This window comes from Theropithecus gelada, chromosome 19 (genome assembly GCF_003255815.1).
Source record: "Theropithecus gelada isolate Dixy chromosome 19, Tgel_1.0, whole genome shotgun sequence".
NCBI lineage: Eukaryota > Metazoa > Chordata > Mammalia > Primates > Cercopithecidae > Theropithecus > Theropithecus gelada.
The window spans coordinates 9,028,775-9,051,410 of record NC_037687.1 but is presented as its reverse complement, the minus strand read 5'-3'; the positions used below and the strand labels follow the sequence as shown (position 1 = coordinate 9,051,410).

Sequence of the window (22,636 nt, the reverse complement as noted above, 5' to 3'; positions counted from 1 at the left end):
CAAAGTGCTGGGGTTACAGGCATGAGCCACTGCACCCGGCCAGAGAGATTGATTTCTAAAAATTAGAGAACAGCTGGATATGTCTTTACAAATAAAAATAGATACCACTTCCTGAGAGATTCACTGTCTTTGGAAGGACTCCAGGAAGGGTGACAAATGTCCATCAGAAGGTGATATTGTAAAGTGATAACAAGCTGAGCTGCCACTTGCTGTTCATTAAATGTTGCTTTTTCCTCCTTCCCCAGCAGATACACCAGCTACATGGAAGCAGAAAACCTTACAGAATTATCAGAATTTCTCCTCCTGGAACTCTCAGATGATCCTCAACTGCAGCCCGTCCTCTTTGGGCTGTTCCTGTCCATGTACCTGGTCACGGTGCTGGGGAACCTGCTCATCATCCTGGCCGTCAGCTCTGACTCCCACCTCCACACCCCCATGTACTTCTTCCTCTCCAACCTGTCCTTTGTCGACATCTGTTTCATCTCCACCACAGTCCCCAAGATGCTGGTGAATATCCAGGCACAAAGCAAACACATCTCCTACGTGGGGTGCCTCACTCAGGTGTATTTTTTAATGATGTTTGCTGGAATGGATAATTTCCTACTGGTCATGATGGCCTATGACCGGTTTGTGGCCATCTGCCACCCCCTGCACTACACGGTCATCATGAACCCCTGCCTCTGTGGTCTCCTGGTTCTAGCATCTTGGTTCATCATTTTCTGGGTCTCCCTGGTTCATCTTCTACTGATGAAGAGGTTGGCCTTCTCCACAGGCACTGAGATTCCCCATTTCTTCTGTGAACTGGCTCAGGTCCTCAAGGTGGCCCGCTCTAACACCCTCCTCAATAACATTGTCTTGTATGTGGCCACGGCACTGCTGGGTGTGTTTCCTGTAGCTGGGATCCTCATCTCCTACTTTCAGATCGTCTCCTCCTTAATGAGGATGTCCTCCACCGAGGGCAAGTACAAAGCCTTTTCCACCTGTGGGTCTCACCTCTGTGTGGTCTCCTTGTTCTATGGAACAGGACTTGGGGTCTATCTCAGTTCTGCTGTGACCCATTCTTCCCAGAGCAGCTCCATGGCCTCAGTGATGTATACCATGGTCACCCCCATGCTGAACCCCTTCATCTATAGCCTGAGGAACAAGGATGTGAAGGGGGCCCTGGGGAGACTCCTCAGCAGGGCAGCCTCTTGTCCATGACAAATGAGGGCCTCAGAACTAAGAGGACACTGCATACCCATAAGGCAAATGTTGTGGGTTTAAATATCCGGCTCTTTTTTTCTTTTAAAAGATGTGCTTGATGTGGTTTTTTTTGTTGTTGTTGCTTTGTTTTTTTTGTTGTTTTTGAGACGGAGTCCCGCTTTGTCGCCCAGGCTAGAGTGCAATGGCGCAATCTTGGCTCACTGCAACCTCCACCTCCTAGGTTGAAGCAATTCTCCTTCCTCAGCCTCTTGAGTATCCGAGATTACAGGCGTGTGCCACCATACCCGACTGATTTTTGTAGTTTTAGTTGAGACAGTGTTTCACCATATTGTTCAGGCTGGTCTTGAACTCCTGACCTCGTGATCTGCCCGTCTCAGCCTCCCAAAGTGCTAGGATTACAGGTGTGAGCTGCTGTGCCTTGCCGATGTGTTTTTTTTAAAAATCAAAAACAGCTGTGACTTTGCTTTTGTTTTTGTGTTAGTTTCTCCTAAAAACTCCCTCTGTAAGCCCTTTCTGACTTTTCTTTCCTAGATGCTTCCCATAAAGTTCCATCTTTGATCAATTTTCTTACCACCCTTTCGGAGACTTCTAATTTGGTGTGTATAGCACTTCCAGTATCAAGTGCCTACCTGGTTTCCTCAAAGTATAGTTTTTTTCTTGTCCTCTGGATAGGAAATAAAATGAAAATCATAGTCATATAAAAAAATGTTTACAATACTGGGACAGTGCTTATTGCTTTACATGTGTAATGGTATTCAATCCTGAAAATATTTCATGAGAAATTTTGTCTCATTCACTGTATTTCTCAGAGGAGGAGACTGAGATGGAGGTAGAGTATATCCTAACAATCTGATACTTTGCCCACACTTCTAACTTTGCCATCCTACTTTCCGTAAAAACAGTGATATAAAATTATTGGGGCACAGTGGCTCACACCTATCTTCCCAGCTACTTGGAGGGCTGAGGCAACAGAATCACTTGAGCCTACGAGTTTGAGGTTGTAGTGAGCTATGATCGTGGCACTGCAACCCAGCCTGGGACCCACCCTGGGTGACAGAGCAAGACCCTGTCTCAAACCAAAAGCAAACACAAAAGCAAAGAATGATGATGTGATTTTCAACTTCAAATTATGACTCTACATTTGAAACCTGGTTGGGTCAAATGGTTCATAGTCATATATTGCCCAGAATGACTCAGACGTGCTATCCCTTTGAAATACAAGCCCTATAAGCCCACAGAAATCAGTCGTGGAGTCTGGGAGCACAAACCCCTTAGGGGTCTCACTACAGGTGATGTTAGGCAGGGCCAATCTTGTTCCAACTCTTGATCTGTGGGCCGACGTATTCTATATCATAAAGATATTATCATTTTGATACTATCAAAAGATACCACTTTTCACTGATTTTGGAATGCATACTAATCTTAATTTGCATCCTGCAAATTTGGTAGCCAGTATTTTCAGTTTATTCAAATACCTGCAATAAATATTTGTCTTTGAAATAAAACTCATGTGGCAGAGGTTGCAGTGAGCCGAGATTGTGCCACTGCACTCCAACCTGGGCGACAGAGCAAGACTCTAATAAAATAAAATAAAATAAAAAATAACTTAGAAAGTATAATTGCATTGTTTGTAACTCTAAAGATAGTTGAATGATGAATACCTCATTCTCCACAATGTGGTTATTTCACATTGCATTCCTGTATCAAAATATTTCATCTACCTCATACATATATACAGCTACTATCTACGCACAAAAATTAAAAATGTTTAAAAAACATTTTTAAAGAAAAATAAAAGTGGAAGAGAAGTGAATGACCACTGAAGGAACAGAGCTTCCTCTTCTCATTAAAACCTCTTCTGTCCTCTGCGTTCCCACCACCAAGTTACAGAGATAACCACATCAGATTCTTTATTTTAGTTTTAAAATGTAATGGGAGTCTCTTACATCTGCAAATCCATTGAATGAACCATGTAAACAAAGAAGTAGGCCTTCTATGAGAAAAATATGTTGCTACTTTTTTCTTTTTTTTTTTTTGGAGGTGGGAGTCTTGCTCCGTTGCCCAGGCTAGAGTGCAGTGGCATGATCTCAGCTTACTGCAACCTCCATCTGCTGGGTTCAAGCAATTCTCCTGCCTCAGCCTCCCAAGTAACTGGGATTAAAGGCGTGCACCACCATGCCCGGCTAATCTTTTGTATTTTTAATAGAGACAGGGTTTCACCATGCTGACCAGGCTGGTCTCAAACTTCTGACCTTGTGATCCACCCGCCTCAGCCTCCCGAAGTGCTGGTATTACAGGCATGACCCACCACGCCCCGCCGCTGCTTTCATTCTTGAGGCTCAGATTTATGTTTCTAAGGAGGACTTTCTATTTTACTTACTTTACTTACTATTTTACCTTCTACACTCTTTGTCTGTGATTTGAGATTTTATGCATTGGCAATTTATGTTTTTGCTAAATTGGGTAAGACCCTAATTCTTTCTGTCTGATTGATCTATGTTGGTATATAAGAAATTGCTGATTTTTGCACCCTAACTTGGTCACAATATATAGCACTTAAGCATTTCCCCGTATCTAACGAGACTGCAATCAGATGTCAGCCAGGGTTGCAGTCATCTCAGGGATTGACTGGAGAGGATCTGCTGTGAAGCTCACTCACATGGGTGTTGGCAGTGTTTAGGTTCTTGCAGGATGATGGCCTAAGGCCCTTCAGTTTGTTGCCACAAGGGACTCTCATGGGCAGCTCACATATGCCAGCTGAGTTGTCACTGCAGGGAAGCAGGAGACAGAGCAACAGAGGCCAGGCCTATCCTTCTACCAGGACGTGGGTCTCTAAGCCCCCAAGACCATGGAGATTTCCCTCTGCCTTCCAGTAAAGTTCCTCACCATTCAAGACATTGTACTGTCGGCCGGGCGCGGTGGCTCAAGCCTGTAATCCCAGCACTTTAGGAGGCCGAGGCGGGTGGATCACGAGGTCAGGAGATTGAGACCATCCTGGCTAACATGGTGAAACCCCGTCTCTACAAAAAATACAAAAAATTAGCCGGGCGAGGCAGCGGGCGCCTGTAGTCCCAGCTACTAGGGAGGCTGAGGCAGGAGAATGGCGTGAACCTAGGAGGCGGAGCTTGCAGTGAGCTGAGATCACGCCACTGCACTCCAGCCTGGGAGACACAGTGAGACTCCGTCTTGGGGAAAAAAAAAAAAAAAAAAGACATTGTACTGTCAGAAAAATTCCATGTAGAACTGGCAGATGGACATGTCTTCCTCTCCTCTGCACTGCATATTTCTACAGACTTAACAATGCTCTCCTGGACCTTCAGACAAAATAAGCCACCCTGGTTCCCCTTCCCCACAAGCTCTCAGCCCAGCATCACAATAAGCTGCAGCAATTCTGCACCTAAATTCAGCAAGTGTCCCTAGCAGCTTCCGATTGTTGCTCATCAAGAAAGTGCTTATCTGACTTCAGGCGGAGAATCCCCCTAGTGTAGACTCTGTGTTGTGTGTGTGTATGTGAGATCACCTCGTGAATTCTTTAATGAAATGTACTTTCTTTTGGCCTGCCTTTATTCAAGTAGATAAAATAGGTTGTGTGGAAGTTATGGAGTTTTTGTTTTGTTTTGAGATGTCTTGCTCTGTTGCCCAAGCTGCAGAGAAGCAGCACAGTCATAGCTCACTGCAGCCTTGAATTCCTGGGCCCAAGCAATCCCCCTGTGCCACCATGTCCAGGTAATTTTATTATTTTCTTGAAGAGATGGAATCTTGCTATGTTGCCCAGGCTGGTCTTGAACTTCTGGTCTCAAGTGACCCTCCTACTTCAGCCTCCCAAAGCGGTGGGATTATAGGTGTGAGCCACCATGCCCAGCCAGATACTGTGGTTCTCTATTATCTTTCACGTTCCACCCATGGCTCAGCGGTATCTGGGTGAGGAACTCAACAATATATTTATTACATCAGTCAATGACAAATAAGTATATATTCCAACAAGTTGAATGTGGAAGAAAGGATGCTATTTGTCACTGTATCAATAAATACTAAGGTAAATATGGGGGCACAAATGATCAAATGACAGGAATGTAGAGATAGATTGGATCAGAAGATGCTAGGAGTTGGGAGCTTTTAAAATGTTTGGGTAGTAGCAAAAATAGTGTTCTAATCAGTACATTTGATATGTCTCCTCAGACAGCCTCTCAGTTAAGTTCTTATCACAACTCTACACATGAACTTGTTCAATAGAAACATGTTTTGTTTTAGCCGGGCGTGGTGGCTCACGCCTGTAATCACACCACTTTGGGAGGCTGAGGCTGGTGGATCACAAGGTCAGGAGTTCGAGACCAGCCTGACCAATATGGTGAAACCCTGTCTCTAATAAAAATAGAAAAATTAGCCGGGCATGGTGGCGCACAGCTGTAGTCCCAGCTACTTGAGAGGCTGAAGCAGGAGAATTGCTTGAACCCGGGAGACAGAGGTTGCGGTGAGATGCGATTATGCCACTGCACCCCAGCCTGGGCAACAGAGCGAGACTGTGTCTAAAAAAACAACAACAAAAAAAGAAGGATGTTTTGTTTTATACTCAAGGTCACAGTTTGTAATATCCAGTCACTTGTATATTCTGAGAATACTCATTTAAAATTAACTTTTTAAATTTTTTAAAAAATGTAGTGACAGGGTCTCACTATGTAGCCAAGGCTGGTCTCAAACATCTGCCTGAAACTTTCCTCCCAAATCAGCCTCCCAAAGTGCGGGATGACAGGCATGAGCCACCATGCCAGGCCCAAAAATTAACTTCCTCAATGTTAACTTTAATAATAGGGGCTATCATTTCAAGGGAAACTAACATTTGACTGGTTAATGGCACCATGATATAAAATCATTGCATGGCCTTGGAAGAAAAGATTACTGCATTTAGTTTACTGCTGAGGAACATGGGGCTCAGAAAGGACTCTGAGTTACCAAAAGTCCCATGTTTAAGAGCCCAGTAGGTGAGTGACGTAGGCTCCGCAAATCCCACGTATTTTCTACCATCTGCATATTCTCTCCCAATTGAAGTTTGTCACATTGCTTTTGGTTGGCTACTGTGAACCACCCAAACATTTCCCATCACAAGGTATTAATCCATCATAGCACTCTTGTAAATATTAAAAGTGCCAACAAAGCATTACCAGTGGGGAGAGTCCACCACGTGACATCAAACAGCAGCATTAGACCAGGCACAGTGGCTCACGCCTGTAGTCCCAGCACTTTGGGAGGCCAAGGTGGGTGGCTCAATTGAGGTCAGGAGTTTGAGACCAGCCTGGCCAAACATGGCAAAACCCCATGTCTACTAAAAATACAATTAGCCGGCCATGATGGTGCATGCCTGTAGTCCCAGCTACTCGGGAGGCTGAGGCAGGAGAATCGCTGGAGCCCAGGAGGTGGAGGTTGCAGTGAGCCAAGATCGTGCCATTGCATTCCAGCCTGGGCAACAGAGCAAGACTCTGTCTCAAAAAGAAAAAAAAAAAAAAGAAAAAGAAAAAACCAGCATTAGTGTCCCACTTATCAAATTCTTTGACTATCCTTTAGGTGAAATAAAAGAGCTAATGTTTACTGGTGACATGGACTTCTGGTAGCTCAGGGTAAAGTAAAAGAAGAAAACCTTGAAATTATTTATGAAATTGGTGATTTAACAATCCCTAGACATCATTAGAGTCACACAGCAACTGGAAATAGGGCACTACCACTTAAACATCAGTTGGACACTCTTCACAAAGACATATATTTTAAAAGCAGCTTCCTTTCATCAGCACATTTTAAAAAATATTCTGCTTGCAGACAACTCCAACGTACTTTTGTTCCTCAGTCAAGGTTCGGTCAGGAATAGAAATCAGGGCTGGGCGCGTGGCTCACACCTGTAAAGCCAGCACTTTGGGAGGCTGAGACAAGTGGATCACCTGAGGTCGGAAGTTCCAGATAAGCCTGGCCAACAATGGCGAAACCCCATCTCTACTAAAAATACAAAAATTAGCCAGGCATGGTGGCGGGCACTTGGAATCTCTGCTACATGGGAAGCTGAGGCAGGAGAATGGCTTGAACCTGGGAGGTAGAGGCTGCAGTGAGCCGAGATCATGCCACTGCACTCCAGCCTGGGCAACAAGAGTAAAACTCTGTCTCAAAAAAAAAAAAAAAAAAAAAAGAATAGAAACTAATCTAGTTATTTTAATGAAGAGAATTGAACAGAGGGAGTTGGCTGGATTGTTACTGCAGGACAAAGGCAAAAGGATACAATGTAGTAACAGAGACAGTAACCGAAGGCAGCAGCCTCTAAACACTGAGGCAGACATACGGGTGTACTAGAAGGTGGTCGTGAAGTATACCGAACTTTCAGTGTAGTGAAATTTAGTGTTCATGAAAGTCTGTAACAAGAACACCAGGTGGAAAATACAGCAGTAACTTCAAGAGCCCCAACCTAGCATGAAACAGCTGAGTGGAGAAAGGTGGGAAGGGAACAGAAAAACAATGGCTTAGAAACCAGAATAATGAGAACACCACAAATCTTCTCTCCTAGCTACTTTGAAATATGCAATCAATTACCACTAACTAGAATTCCCCTACTGTATTACGAAACGCTAGAACTTCTTTCTTATATCTAACTGCATTTTTGTACCCTGTAAACATCTCTTCATGCTCCACTCCTTCCTTCCCTTACCAGCCTCTAGTAATTACCATTCTACTTTATACCTTCACGAGATTCACGTTTTTAGCTCATAAGAAAGAGTGGGAACATGCAGTATTTGTCTTTTCATGCCTAGCTTATTTCACTTAAATGAATGACTTTGTTTCATCCATGTTGCTGCAAATGACTCACTTTCATTTTTTTTTTTTTTTGAGACGCAGTCTCGCTGTGTCGCCCAGGCTGGAGTGCAGTGGCGCCATCTCGGCTCACTGCAAGCTCCGCCTCCTGGGTTCACGCCATTCTCCTGCCTCAGCCTCCCAAGTAGCTGGGACTACAGGTGTCCACCACCACGCCCAGCTAATTTTTTGTATTTTTTTTAGTAGAGACGAAGTTTCACTGTGTTAGCCAGGATGGTCTCGATCTACTGATCTCGTGATCCACCCGCCTCGGCCTCCCAAAGTGCTGGGATTACAGGCGAGAGCCACCATGCCTGGCCGACTCACTTTCATTTCTTAAAGGCTGAATGGTATACCTTTGTGTATCTATCCCACACTTCATAAAAAATGAAAGAAAAATAAGCAAATTTTAAAAAATCAGTGATAGCATGTGAAGTTTTAGGGATGTTGTTACCATGTTATCCTTTTCTATTTTCCCTTTTAGTATGCACAAGAGTGAAATTCAAAGAAAATCTGTATGTATATAAATCAACGTTTTCAACAAATTCCAAGTGCTTACTAAAAATACCCAGCATCATGACAATCTGTATATTGCTGGATAATGAATTTGAAGAAGACAGTTGAAGAAAATTACATTGTCTAGTGCTGCAATCAGCTCTTTTGTACCTTACCTATATGAGCGTGATCCCTTGAGGAAGTTCGTCTGAACCATCACTGGTGCTTTTGAAACTTCTCAGACCCACACAGGTTTAAGTAAATCAAAATCTCTGGGTAAGAGAGCCCGGCCATCAGCATTTGTAAGCTCCCCAGGTGAGGTCAATAAAAGCCAAGATTGAGGACTGGTGATTGAGTTCGCCATATACAGCCTCCTTAAAGTGATTTTATAGATGTAATATGTAAACAATTTCCACATGAACTGTGAAAATTAAATTTGAAGTACAGTAAGTCCTCAATTAACACCTTCAATATGTTTTTGGAAACTTAAGTGAAATGATTTATAATGAAACTTTTTTTCCTTATCAACAGTATAACTAACGGACTTTGAACAAAACGATTTTACTTGAGGACCTGCTGTACATCATTTCCTTAAGGTAGCAGTTTCCAAGATGCTATTGACTTTAAACAAGGACTTCTTATATATAAAAACAGGGTTGTGATTTCACCTAGATACCAGGGTCATTGCTCAGAAACTAAAGGAGGCTGTCCAGGTATATTGGATTCAGCCATGAATATTTGCAATGAACAAAGAATTCCAGAATACCTTCACATTCCAATTAAAGATGAAACAATGGAAGCAATATTCACATGTAGGGACCCAGCCTTACAGGGTCTGTGGGTCTTTCTCCCCATGTGCGGAGACAAGAGATCATAAAGACACAAGACAGAGAGATGAAAAGACAGCTAGGCCCAGAGACCGGCAGTGGCCCCGAATGCCTGGCTGTGCTGTTATCTATTGGATACAAGACTAGGGGGCAGAGTAAGGAGTGTGAGCCATGTCCAATGATCGGTAATGTCACGTGGGTCACGTGTCCACTGGACAGGGGGCCCTTCCCTGTTTGGCAGCCAAGGCAGAGAGAGGACAGCTTGCACCATTATTTCTACACTTCAGAGACTTTTGGTACTTTCACTAATTCTGCTACTACTATCTAGAAGGCAGAGCCAGGTATGCAACATGAAAGCGGACCAAGAGCGTGACCACTGAAGCACAGCATCACAGGGAGACGGTTAGGCCTCAGGATGGCTGCGGGGGATCTGACGTCAGACCCTCCACAAGAGGTGGTGGAGCAGAGTCTTCTCTCAACTCCCCCCACCCTGGGAAAGGGAGACTCCTAAGTAACAGGGGCTTTTTCCTAAGTAACAGGGGCTGCTAAGTAACAGGGGCTTTTTCTAGGCACTGACACTACCGCTAGACCAAGGAGCCCTCTAGTGGCCGTGCCTGGGCATAACAGAAGGCTCACACTCTTGGTCTTCTGGTCACTTCTTGGTCTTCTGGTCACTTCTCCCCATGTCCCTTCAGCTCCTATCTCTGTATGACCTGGTTTTTCCTAGGTTATGATTGCAGAGCAAGGATTATTATAATATTGGAGTAAAGAGTAATTGCTACTAATGATTAATGATATTCATATATAATTATATCTATAATCTCTATCTAGTATAAACTATTCTTATATTTTTTCTTTATTATACTGGAACAGCTCCTGCCCTCGGTCTCTTGCCTGGGCACCTGGGTAGCTTGCCGCCCACATTCACATATGAAACGTGGAGAGAAATTGAACCTATCAAGCAACAAATACAATGTAACGAAGGGGGAAAGATTTAAAGGTTTTGATATTTTGTATCAAAGCTCTGCTTTTTCCAACCAATACTACAAAAAAGATGGAACAGATAAGATTACATTATTCTGCCTTGCAGCCTCCACAGGGCACTCTGAATGTACCTGTTTCTCACACTGTAGATGAAGGGGTTCAGCATGGGGGTGACCACCATGTACATCACTGAGGCCGCTGCACCCTTCCTGGGGGGGAGAGAGACAGCTGAACTGAGGTACCCTCCAAGGGCTGTTCCATAAAATAAGCAAACAACTGAAAGGTGAGAGCTGCAGGTGGAGAAGGCTTTATACTTCGTACCTGAAGAGCGAACTCTCGGAATGGAGAAAACAATTTTATAGTAAGAGAAAAGGATCCCTGAGAGAGGAAGAAAACCAAATATGGTACCAATAAAATATACGACCATGTTATTAATGGAGGTGTCAGAGCAGGCTAGGTTGAGAAGTTGAGAAGGGTCACAGAAAAATTTAGAGATTTCCACATCATTGAAGCAGGTAAGTTGTAACACAATCAAATTGTGTAGCTGGGAATCCAACAGGCTAAGAAGAAAAGACACCAAAACTAAAAAGCCACAAAGGCGTGGGTTCATGATGACTGGGTAGTGTAGGGGGTGACAGATGGCCACAAACCGGTCATAGGCCATCACAGCCAGGAGCAGTTTCCATACATGCGAAAAGGATCGAAAAAGACATCTGAATCAGGCAGCCCACATAAAAGATGAGTCTGCTGTGAGCCTGGATGTTCATCAGCATCTTGGGGACTGTAGTGGAGGCAAAACCGATGTCAGCCAAAGACAGGTTGGAGAGGAAGAAGTATATGGGGGTGTGGAGGTGGGAGTCAGAGCCGACGGCCAGGATGATGAGCAGGTTTCCCAGCACCGTGACCAGGTACATGGACAGGAACAGCCCAGCGAGGATGGGCTGCAATTCTAGATCATCCGGGAGTCCCAGGAGCAGGAATTCTAAGACACCTGTTAGATTCTCTGGCTCTGTGTATCTTGGACACAATTGAGAAGAAAAGAATTGCAAGGAAGAAAAGAACAAAATCAGCACCCAGCACTGGGTCTATATTTTGGATACAAGAAATTTACAATTAATGTTTTCACATTTGAGGATCATATACCCTTAGCCATATTTCTCAGTTTTGAAAACCCTATTTTTCTTTTTCTATTTTTAGACTCACAGAATACATATGCAAGTTTGCTACATGAGTAAATAGTGCGTCGGTAAAGGCTTGGTGCAGCGATGATCCCAACACCAAGGTAGTGGGCTTAGTACTGGAAAGATAGCTTTCCACCCCATGCACCTCCACCCTCCCCCATCAAGCAGTCCCCACTGTCTGTTTTTTCCCATCTTTGTGTCCATAAAACCTAATTTTCTACAAATCCTTTTAGGATTGATCGGTGTGTTAGTCACCTGATTCTGTAGGCCCTTACCTTAGAGACGCTCAACTGAACAAAGTGAGAAGAGCAAGAACATTTGAGAAAATTCATGATCACATTAAAATGCAGCACACTCTTTTCAATAAAAATACAAAATCAAGAAATATTGACCAGGCATAGTGGCTCATGCCTGTCATTCCAGCACTTTGGGAAGCCAAGGAGGTTGGATCACTTAAGCTCAGGAGTTTGAGACCAGCCTGGACAACATGGCAAAACCCTGTCTCTACTAAAAATACAAAACTTAGCCAGGCATGGTGGCGTGCACCTGTGGTCTCAACTACTTGGGAGGCTGAGGTAGGAGGATCACTTCAGCCCAGAGGTGGAGGTTACAGTGAGCCAAAGTTCCCACCATTACACTCCAGCCTGGATGAGAGTGAGACCTTGTCTTAAACACACACACAAAAAGTAAAGAAATATCTTTCCTCATTTAAGGAAAGAAATTTTTGTAATTAAAAGAAACCAGGAGACATTCAAATATACCTTATTTCACCCTAGTTCAATGCTACAAATTCCTTTGATTTACAATATTTAGAAATATTCTGTAATACCTAGGACCACGTTACTTCAAAGGTAAATTAAAGTTGACAGTTCATAAGCAGACAACATTTTCACATGCCTGTTCTGTTCTAGTATTTTCATTGTCCTCGTGTTCTCTGACTTCGCTTTCCTACGGAAGTAAAGGCTCCCTCAAATATGTGGGTTTTCTTTTGAAATTCATTTAATATTCAACTCCTGTCCTTGCTTAGGTAGACTCAGAGTTTTGATAAGTAAGGTTCAGTTAAATGCTCATAATCAAAGCCATCAGTGACTACATGACTACAAGTTGTCTGTTGTGAGCAAAGCACCTGTGGATGTTTGAGCATTAATAAATTTTTTTTTTCTTGAGATGGAGTCTTGTTCTGTCACCCAGGCCGGAGTGCAGTGGCATAATCTTGGCTCACTGCAACCTCCGCCTCCCAGGTTCAAGAGATTCTCCTGCCTCAGCCTCCTGAGTAGTTCGGATTACAGGCACATGCCGCCATGCCCAGCTAATTTTTGTGATTTTAGTAGAGACGGGGTTTCATGTTGGTCAGGCTGATCTCGAACTCCTGACCTCGTGGATCTGCCTGCCTCAGCCTCCCAAAGTGCTGGGATTACAGGCATGAATGAAATTTTAAGAACACTTTTGCATCACTTTCTGTGAAGCTAGAAATACGTGAAAGTCTAAAATGTGTTTATGTCTAAGCAATAATGTTTACCTTCCCCTCTTCTTTCCGTCTTTCTCTTTTTTTTCAATATTTAACAAAAATCTGTGCCACGGCTTTTGAATAACTATGTTTGTAAAGGCTATTATTCAGTTGGTGCAAAAGTAATTGCGGTTTTTGCAAAAAAAAAAAAAAGGTGAAAACCGCAATTACTTTTGCACCAACATAATACATGGAATTCTAGGGCCCATGTGTTCACGACACAGACAAAATAGTGCTATTTTAGGTTGTCTGTTTCCATGCCATGGCATGTTCCTGAAAGGGATGAACAAACGGACAGGAAATCAAGTGCGTTGAAGCCTCACTGATCACAGCCATTTTTTTTTTTTTTTTTTTTCCGGTGAACCAAGGAAAATCTGTTCAGTATTTACAGAGATTTTTGGCTTTATTTTTTTTATTCTGTGTATATAATTTTTTGTGAAACGTTCTAAGAAATCAAGGGAACGTACATAACATGTATGTACTTTTAAAATAAAAGAACGATAATGAAATACCCAAGTACCAATCCCACAATTTAACAAATTGAATAAAACCAATCTTTGGGCCGGGCGTGGTGGCTCATGCCTGTAATCCAAGCACTTTGGGAGGCCGAGGCGGCAGGATCACTTGAGGTCAGGAGTTTGAGTCTAGCCTGACAAACATGGTGATACCCCGTCTCTAATACAAAAACTAGCCGGGTGCAGTAGTGCCTGCCTGTAATCCCTGCTACCTGGGAGGCTGAGGCAAGAGAATCGGGAGGTGGAGGCTGCAGTGAGCCAAGATCGCGCCTCTGAACTCCAGCCTGGGTGACAGAGCAAGACTCCATCTCAAAAAACCCCAAAAACCAAAAACCAATATTTAAGCCAGGCTTGGTGGCTCATGCCTGTAATCCCAGCATTTTGGGAGACCGAGGTAGGCTCATCACTTGAGGTCAGGAGTTCGAGACCAGCCTGGCCAACATGGTGAAACCCCACTTCTACTAAAAAACAAAGATTAGCTGGGCATGGTGGCACACACCTGTAATCTCAGCTACTCGGGAGGATGAGGCATGAGAATCATTTGAACTCAGGAGGCGGGGGTTGCAGTGAGCCAAGATTGCACCACTGCACTTCAGCCTGGGCGACAGAGCAAGACTCAGTCTCAAAAAACAAACACACACAACCAAAACAAACAAGAAAAAAAAAAACCAATCTTTGAAGCCGTGCATCCTTTATGGTTCCAGGCACCCCAATCCTACTGCACAGGTAACCTCCAATGTGAAATTTAGTTAATCTCTTTTTTATACTCTACTCACATATATATGTAGTATCCTTAAGTAATGAATCATTTAATTTTGTCTTCCTTTGTTAAATTTTGTCAATCAAAGTACAGAGCAGGTATTGCTCCGTAACTGGCTTTTTCATTCAGCATTTCTGCAGAGTTCTATCCACGTTTATATATATAATTATACGTCATTTTCTTTTTAAAAAATATTATGGGTACATAGCAGGTGTATATATTTATGAAAGACATGAGCTATTTTGACACATGCATACAAGGCACAATAATCACATCAGGGTAAATGAGGTATCCTTCACTTCATGCATTTATCCTTTCCTTGTACCAAACAACCCAATTATTGTTAGCTTTTCAATGTTCAATAAATTATTGTTCATTACAGTCACCTAATATTGGATCTCATTATCTCTAACCATACTTTTATGTTGCTTAACCATTCCCACTTCCCCCCCCACCCCCGCTCCCCAGCCTCTGGTGATCATCCTTCTATTCTCTATCTGCATGATTTCCATTGTTTTAATTTTTAGATCCCACAAATAAGTGAGAACATGTGAAGTTTACCTTTCTGTGCCTGGCCTATTTCATTTAAATTGATGGCCTCCAGTTCCATCCAAGTTGTTGCAAACAGGATCTCTTCCTTTTTTATGGCTGCATAATACTCTATTGTGCATATGTACACAATTTCTTTCATTCATCTGTTGAATGGATGGTGAATGCTTAGCTGCTTCCAAATCATGGCTATTGTGACTAGTGCTGTATTAAACATGGGAGTGCAGGTATCTCTTCAATATACTCATTTCCTTATCGGGAGGGGGGGATATACTTAGCAATGGAATTGCTGTATCTTTTTTTTTGAGACAGAGTCTTGCTCTGTTGTCCAGGCTGGAGTGCAGTGGTGCAATCTCAGCTCACTGCAAGCTCTGCCTCCTGGGTTCAAGCAATTCTTCTGCCTCAGCCTCCTGAGTAGCTGGTACTACAGGCACCCACCACCATGCCCGGCTAATTTTTTGTATTTTTAGTAGCGATGGGGTTTCACCATGTTAGCCAGGCTGGTCTCGATCTCCTGACCTCACGATCCACTCGCCTCGGCCTCCCAAAGTGCTGGGAATACAGGCATGAGCCACCATGCCCGGCCCGGAATTGCTGTATCTTATGGTAGCTCCATTTGTAGTATTTTGAGGTAACTCCAACTTGTTCTCCATAGTGTTTGTACTAACTTGCACTCCCACCAACAGTGTACAATTGTTCCCCTTTCTCCACATCCCTGCATTTGCTATTGCCTTTTTGATAAAAGCCATTCTAAGTGGGGTGAGATGATATCTCCTTGTAGTTTCGATTTGCATTTCTTTTTTTGAGACAGAGCCTTGCTCTATTTTCAAGGCTGGAATGCAGTGGGGCGATCTCAGTTCACTGCAACCTCTGCCTCCCAGGTTCAAGTGATTCCCCTGCCTTGGCCTCCTGAATAGCTGGGATTACAGGTGCCTGCCACCATGCCCGGTTACTTTTGTATTTTTAGTAGAGATGGAGTTTCACCATATTGGCCAGGCTAGTCTCAAACTCCTGACCTCAAGTGATCCACCTGCCTCAGCCTCCCAAATTGCTGGGATTACAGGTGTGAGCCACCACGCCTGGCCTGCATTTCTCTTAAAAGACATTTTTATTTTTGATGCCTCCTGTGTGTCAAGCAGGATAGAGACTCTAGGGAATTAGAAATGAAAGTGACTCAGTAGTTCCTGTCACAATAATCACTACTTATTTATATAAGGACAAAAATAAAATATCCTGTGGGAAGTAGAGACACAGTAACTTCAGGTCACGAAATATTTCGGTTGTATGATACAAAGATTAATCTTAAAATATTAACAATTTCTAGAATACACATTGCCTTTATGCATCCATCACATATAGATCCCACAGAAGACCCCATGATCTGATTAATCAATACTGAATGTATCTGTGTCAACTAGAAATCAACCCAGGTGGCAATGTTGAGTCTCAGAAACACTAATATCTTGCCCCCTGCCACACAGATAGGTGGAATGAACAGGGTTTTAAAAAAAATTATAGGTTGATGCAAAAGCAATTGCGGTTTTTGCTGTTACTTTGCCACCAACCTAATAAATGATCAGTCTCTGAGTCTCAGACACGAACCTTTATGTTTCCCAGCTATCAGAAAGTTGTAAGCAGAGGTCAGAGGTCTTAACCACAGGCACATCGGAGGTGCGTTTTCAAACTGTTTCCAGCTTCCTGAGTAGGAATGAGGCCAAAACCCTGATTTTATTTCTCCTTTGAGGAGGTGGATTGCTGCAAGGAAAGCCAGGAATGGGGGCAAGGGACAGATGTGCACCCTGAGCAATCCTGTGCCAGCTCTTTCTGGGATCTTTGATGTGATCTCAGCTGCCCTTTCTATACTTGATACAGTGAACATAGCACCCACTGGTCTAGCTGTGGTCTACCAGGAACGCCCCCCCAAAGAGAAGGGCACAGTGAGCAGGGGCATGGATCCAGAGTGACAGGGATTTGGGAGGGCAGGTTGGATGCAAAAAGAGGCCTGGCCAAATGCCACATGCAAGGATTTAGATGGCCTGATTCGAACATGGCTTTACTCCTCTCTACTTCATGAAATACTACAAGTTATATAAAAATGCATAGCTCCTTTCCTCGTGCAAAATAATAATGTGTACACTTATAGATTGCAGAAGGCTATGCAGCCAAAATGAAACAAACCACACAGAACTGAGAACCTGGCATTCAGGAAGCCCTCAGGAAAAGTTCATGATGTCATGGCGACTGTCCTCTTCCTCATCACCTTCATAATCCTTTCACAGTGTTTATGGAATGCCTTAGAGGGACCTATTTTTTTTTCCCAGCTTCAGTGAGATGTTTATAGCAAGTAGAACCAGCGTAGGGAGAAAGAAAAACTTTGAGATTTCGGAGTCCCCACCACAACCCAGAACATAAACTCCACAGTCCTCTGAGCTGATATTTTGCACATTGGTGTCCTCCCATCTACCACCCCACTGTTCTGTCTTGAGGATGAGGAAAACAAGGCTCCTGACCGTCCCTCAGCACTCACTGAGATGCGCTTCCCCTCTGCTGGGCCATGACCCACGGAGAGCAGGTCCGCTGTCCTCCCTGCCTGGTGCACGATGGAGGCTCAGGCTCCGTCCTCAGGACTGGCAGGATGACAGGGTCAGACATGAGCCTTCTGATGCAGACAACAGGTTGGAGCCCACTGGACTGGAAGCTCACACTGCAGGGCTGGAGGCACAGGCTGAGTATTTACTATGCTATGGACGTGGGGGCTCAAGGCACAGAGCTCCTCATTAGCCAAATTCATTGAAGTTCCCCAGTCTCTTAAGGACTGCCTCATATTAATGCAGGATGAACTAGAAAAAAATGAGTGTCCATAGAAGCTTTTGGGCTCTTCCGCTAACCAGGAGAAAGCTTGTATTGCTTTTTTCTCTACTACTACTCTAGATATTTGATATCAGTAAAATCATACCGTGTTTATCTTTTTTTTTGAGACAGTCTTATTCTGTCACTCAGGCTGAAGTGCAGTGGCGCGATCTCGGCTCACTGCAACCTCCACCTCCCGGGTTCAAGCGATTCTCCTATCTTGTCTCCTGAGCAGCTGGGATTACAGGTATGCGCTACCACACCTGGCTAATTTTTGTATTTTTAGTAGAGACGAGCTTTCGCCATGTTGGCCAGGCTGGTCTCAAACGCCTGACCTCGAATGATCTGCCTGCCTCGGCTTCCCAAAGTGCTGGGATTACAAGTGTGAACCACTGAGCCCGGTTGTTTATCCTTCTGTGATTTATTTACTTCACTGATAAGAATGTCTCCAAAGCATATACTTTTGTATAAAAACCAAAGAGTTGGCTGGGAGCGGTGGCTCATGCCTGTAACCCCAGCACTTTGGAATGCCAAGATGGGCAGATCACGAGGTCAGCAGTTCAAGACCAGCCTGGCCAATATGGTGACACCCTGTCTCTACTAAAACTACAAGAATTAGCCAGTCGCGGTGGCATGCACCTGTAGTCCCAGCTACTCAGGAGGCTGAGGCAGGAGAATCGCTTGAACCTGGGAGGCAGAGGTTGCAGTGAGCCAAGATTGCGCCAGTGCACTCCAGCCTAGGTGACAGAGACTCCATCTCAACAAAAACAACAAAGTTATGTTTGTGCAGTGGAATGAATCATTTTCTTTCAGCTTTTCCCAATTTCCCCTCATATGAGTCCCCTTAATGGAAACAAGAGAATACTATTTTCTGAGTTTTTTAAATGTGCAACTGAAAAACGTCTATCATCTATTAACCTTCATTATTTGTAGAATCTTTCAAAATCTTTCCTTTCTTATGTGATTCTTTATCTGTAAATGCTGTTAAAGAAATCTAGATCCCATTCAACGGTTCTGATCAAACACTAACAAACCATATATTTTGTTTCCAAGGAGTTCTCTGTATAAGAGGAACAGGGCTTCAGTGAGGAAAGAAAATACGGCATGTGCAGATGTCAAATTGCCTTCACTCTCATATGTCAGTGAACAACTACTTTATTGTTATATGAAGGAGAGCTGTCCTGTGTAAGGTTTTGAGTATATTAATGATATCCATTCTCTGCCCTTGTGTAAACATAAAAAAGATGCAGTCCATCAGTCATCCAGGATAAAGCACAACAGTTCAAATAATTCACTTGAAATGTATCCATCTAAGGACAGATGATGACAATGATATCTACATTTACTAATTTCTTATTGGGGAAATACATTATCTGTTTAATTCTAGAGTTCCTCAAGCTGAACATCATAAAAAATGATGAATTGAGAGAATGTGGAGTTAATAAATATACTCCAGTCCGCAAATGACTTAGATGAGCTAATGTTGAAAATCAAACTTTAATCCTTAAAACCCATATGTTGAACGATACACTAATCAATAATACACTGATTATGAGTTTGGCCATACTGTTCCATTATTACCTATTAAATAGTTATCTAATTAGAGATATATTTCATTACATATCCTCAGCCAGTCTCTCAGATCGTTATCACATTAAATAGTGTAATAGAAATGTTTTATATTGCATACAAGGTTACAGTTTGCAATAATAGTTTGCCTATGAATTCTGCAATAGCAGTTTGCTTATGAATTCTGGAAATTTTCATAAAATTGACTTCTTTTATGTAATAATATGGGCTACTATTTGATAGAAAACTACCTTTACTGGTTCATGATACTATCATGTATGATCATTGCATGATCTTGGAAGGAAAAAAAAAAAGATTGGACTTAATTTACTACTAAGGAATCTTGAGGTTCAGTAAAGACCTGTGAGCTGCCAAAGATCCCAAATTCAAGAGCCAATATATGGTTGATGAAGTAGCTACAAATCTGCTATTTTTTCTATTATCTGTAATTTCCATCCAAATCAAAGATTGTCATACTAATTTTAGATGGCTATTCCGAAGCATCCAAACTTCTGCCATGTAAGGTATTAGTTCATCATGGCACTCCTTCTAAATCTTGACATAAAGAGCAAATGACAGAGCATTACCTATGAGGAGCGTCTACAATGTGACTTCAACAGGCAATATTAATGTGCCACTTCAGTTCCATGACTATTAGGTGACAAATGAGCTCACTTTTGTTGGTGAACATACGTTGAATATCAGGATAAAGTTATAGAACATGATCAAATTAATTATGATGAAATTGGTGGCTCAATAATCCTCAGACATCAGTAGAGCCACATAGCAACTGGAAATAGAAAACCAGCATTTAAACCTCAGATGCCCTTCACAAAGATGTATGTTTTAAAACCAGCTTTATTTCTTGAGCACATTTTAAAATACTCCAATTGTAGAGAACTACAACGTATCTTTGTTCCCAAATCAAAGCTCAGGAATTGAAGTCAATGTAATTATTTTAACGAAGAGAACTGAATATAGGGAGTGGGTTCAATTGTTACTGCAGGACAAAGGCAAAAGGAAACAATCTAGTAACACAAACTAACTGAAGGGTAGCCTCTAAACTCTGAGGCTTCGGGGAGGGAAGGTGTTAGTGAAGTACATTGAACTTTCAGTGTGATGAGCCTTAGTGACCAGGAGTGGAATTACGTAATAAAACTACATGGGCCAGGTGCGGTGACTCACGCCTGCAATACCAACACTTTGGGAGGCCAAGGTGGATGGTTGACTTGAGGTCAGGAGTTTGAGATCAGCCCGATCAACATGGTTAAGCCCCGTTTCTCCAAAAATACAAAAATTAGCTGGGCGTGGCAGCCTGTGCCTGTTGTCCCCGCTACCCGAGAGGCTGAGGCAGAATAGCTTAAACTCGGGCGACAGAGGTTGCAGTGAGCCGAGATCATGCCACTGCACTCCAGCCTGGGCAATAGTGAGACTCCATCTCAAAAAACAAAAACAAAAACCCTACATGGGAAATAAAACAGGGTTTCAAGTACCAATCTGGCAAAAGATAAGTACAGAAGAAACAGATCAGAACAGAAATACTGTGAACACCAGCATAAAAAACAAATCTTATCTCCTTGCTATTTTGAAATATTATATATTATTGTTAACTTTATCTGATGACTATTAAATACTCAAACTTAATTCTTCTGCATGGACTTTTGGACCCATATACCAACTTCTCTTCAACCCCCTCCCCATTTTTACCATGCTCCGGTAGCCAATATTCTACTCTCTGCCTTCATGATATTAACGGTTCAGCTCCTACGTATGAATGAGAACACGCAGTATTTGCATTTTTGTGCCTTCCCTATTTCACTTAACCCAATGACCTACAGTCCCATCAAAGTTGTTGCAAATGACAAGATGCCATTTGTTTTACAGCTGAATCATCTCATTGTAAATGCATACACATTTTGTTCACCAGAAAGTAAAAATAACACAATTTTTGAAGAACCAGGCTCTGAATGGGAAGTCTAGGAATATTGTTACCATATTTCCTATTTCTCTTATGTATGCACAAGAAGAAAATATGAAAATCTATATGTATATAAATACACAGTTGCAGTAGATAAAATGAAAATTTTAAGTGGTGAAAATAACCCAGCATAATGACAGTCGGTTCACTGTTGAAGGCAATGCATTTGAAATCACATTGCCTGGTGGTAGAATAAACTCTCTTATAATTTACATTTTTGACCTTAATTCCTGCGGGAGCTTCACCAGCTGAACTCTTATCTGATGCTTTTTAACATCCTCATACTCACACAGGTCTAAGTAAATCAGAATCTCTGGTAATGAGATCCAGGCCTCAGCGTTTATAAGCTCTCTAGGTGATTTCAATCTAACTCAAACTTGACCAGTGACATGGATCCTCACATATAATCTGCCTAAATAGATTTTATAGATGCGAAGCGTAAATAAATTTCAAATGAACAGCGAAAAGAAATGTAAACGTTAAGTACAGTAAATTTTCATTTAAGGTCTCTAGTAGATTTTGGAAACTGCAACAAGAAAAATAATGTATAATGAAACCAGATTTTCACAACTTTATACCTAAACAATATTAAATGACATCATTTGAGGACCTCCTATAACTGTTTTTTTAAAGTCACAGTTTCCAATAACCTGTCAACATTACGTGAGAACTTAACTGTATACAAGAGCAATGTGGCCAGGTGTGGTGGCTCACGCCCCTAAACCCAGCACTTTGAAAGGCCGAGGGGGGCAGACCACAAGGTCAGGAGTATCAAGACCACCCTGGCCAACACGGTGAAACCCCGTCTCTACTAAAACTACATAAATTAGCTGAGCACCATGGTGAGCACCTGCAGTCCCAGTACTCAGAAAGCTGACACAAGGAGAATCGCTTGAACCATGGAAATGGAGATTGCACTTTTATGCCCAAAGTTCTTGAGTTCTTGGTCTCACTAACCTCAAAAATGAAGCTACACACTCCAGCGATGTTATTGAAAATGACGTGTCCAGAGTTTGTTCCTTCAAACGTTAAAGCGTGTCCGGAGCTTCTTCACTCTGGTGGGTTTGTGGTCTCGCTGTCAGGAATGAAGCTGCAGGCCTTCATAGCGAGTGTTACAGCTCTTAAAGATGGCACGGACCCAAAAACCCAACAACAACAAGATTCGTTGCAAACACAGAAAAACCAAAAGCCTCACACTGTGAAAATAAACCCAAAAAGCTTGCTACTAGTTCTGGCAGCCTGTTTTTATTCCCTTATCTGGCTCCACCCACATCCTGCTGATTGGTCCATTTTACAGAGCGCTGATTTGTCCATTTTACAGAGAGCTGATTGGTCCGTTTTGACAGAGTGCTGATTGGTGCGTTTACAAACCTTGAGCTAGACACAGAGTGCT

General features: G+C 42.7%; 1 protein-coding gene and 1 pseudogene across 1 annotated transcript; one reads left to right on the top strand and one right to left on the bottom strand.

Moving 5' to 3' along the window:
- Positions 1 to 233: 233 nt before the first annotated feature.
- Positions 234 to 1,241, top strand: LOC112613222 (olfactory receptor 7D4). Its single transcript, XM_025368543.1, has one exon. The coding sequence runs from the start codon at positions 262 to 264 to the stop codon at positions 1,198 to 1,200; it is 939 nt and encodes a 312-aa protein (XP_025224328.1). The 5' UTR covers positions 234 to 261; the 3' UTR covers positions 1,201 to 1,241.
- Positions 1,242 to 10,419: 9,178 nt separating this feature from the next.
- On the bottom strand, positions 10,420 to 11,353 carry LOC112613262 (annotated as a pseudogene).
- Between the last annotated feature and the right edge of the window lie 11,283 nt (positions 11,354 to 22,636).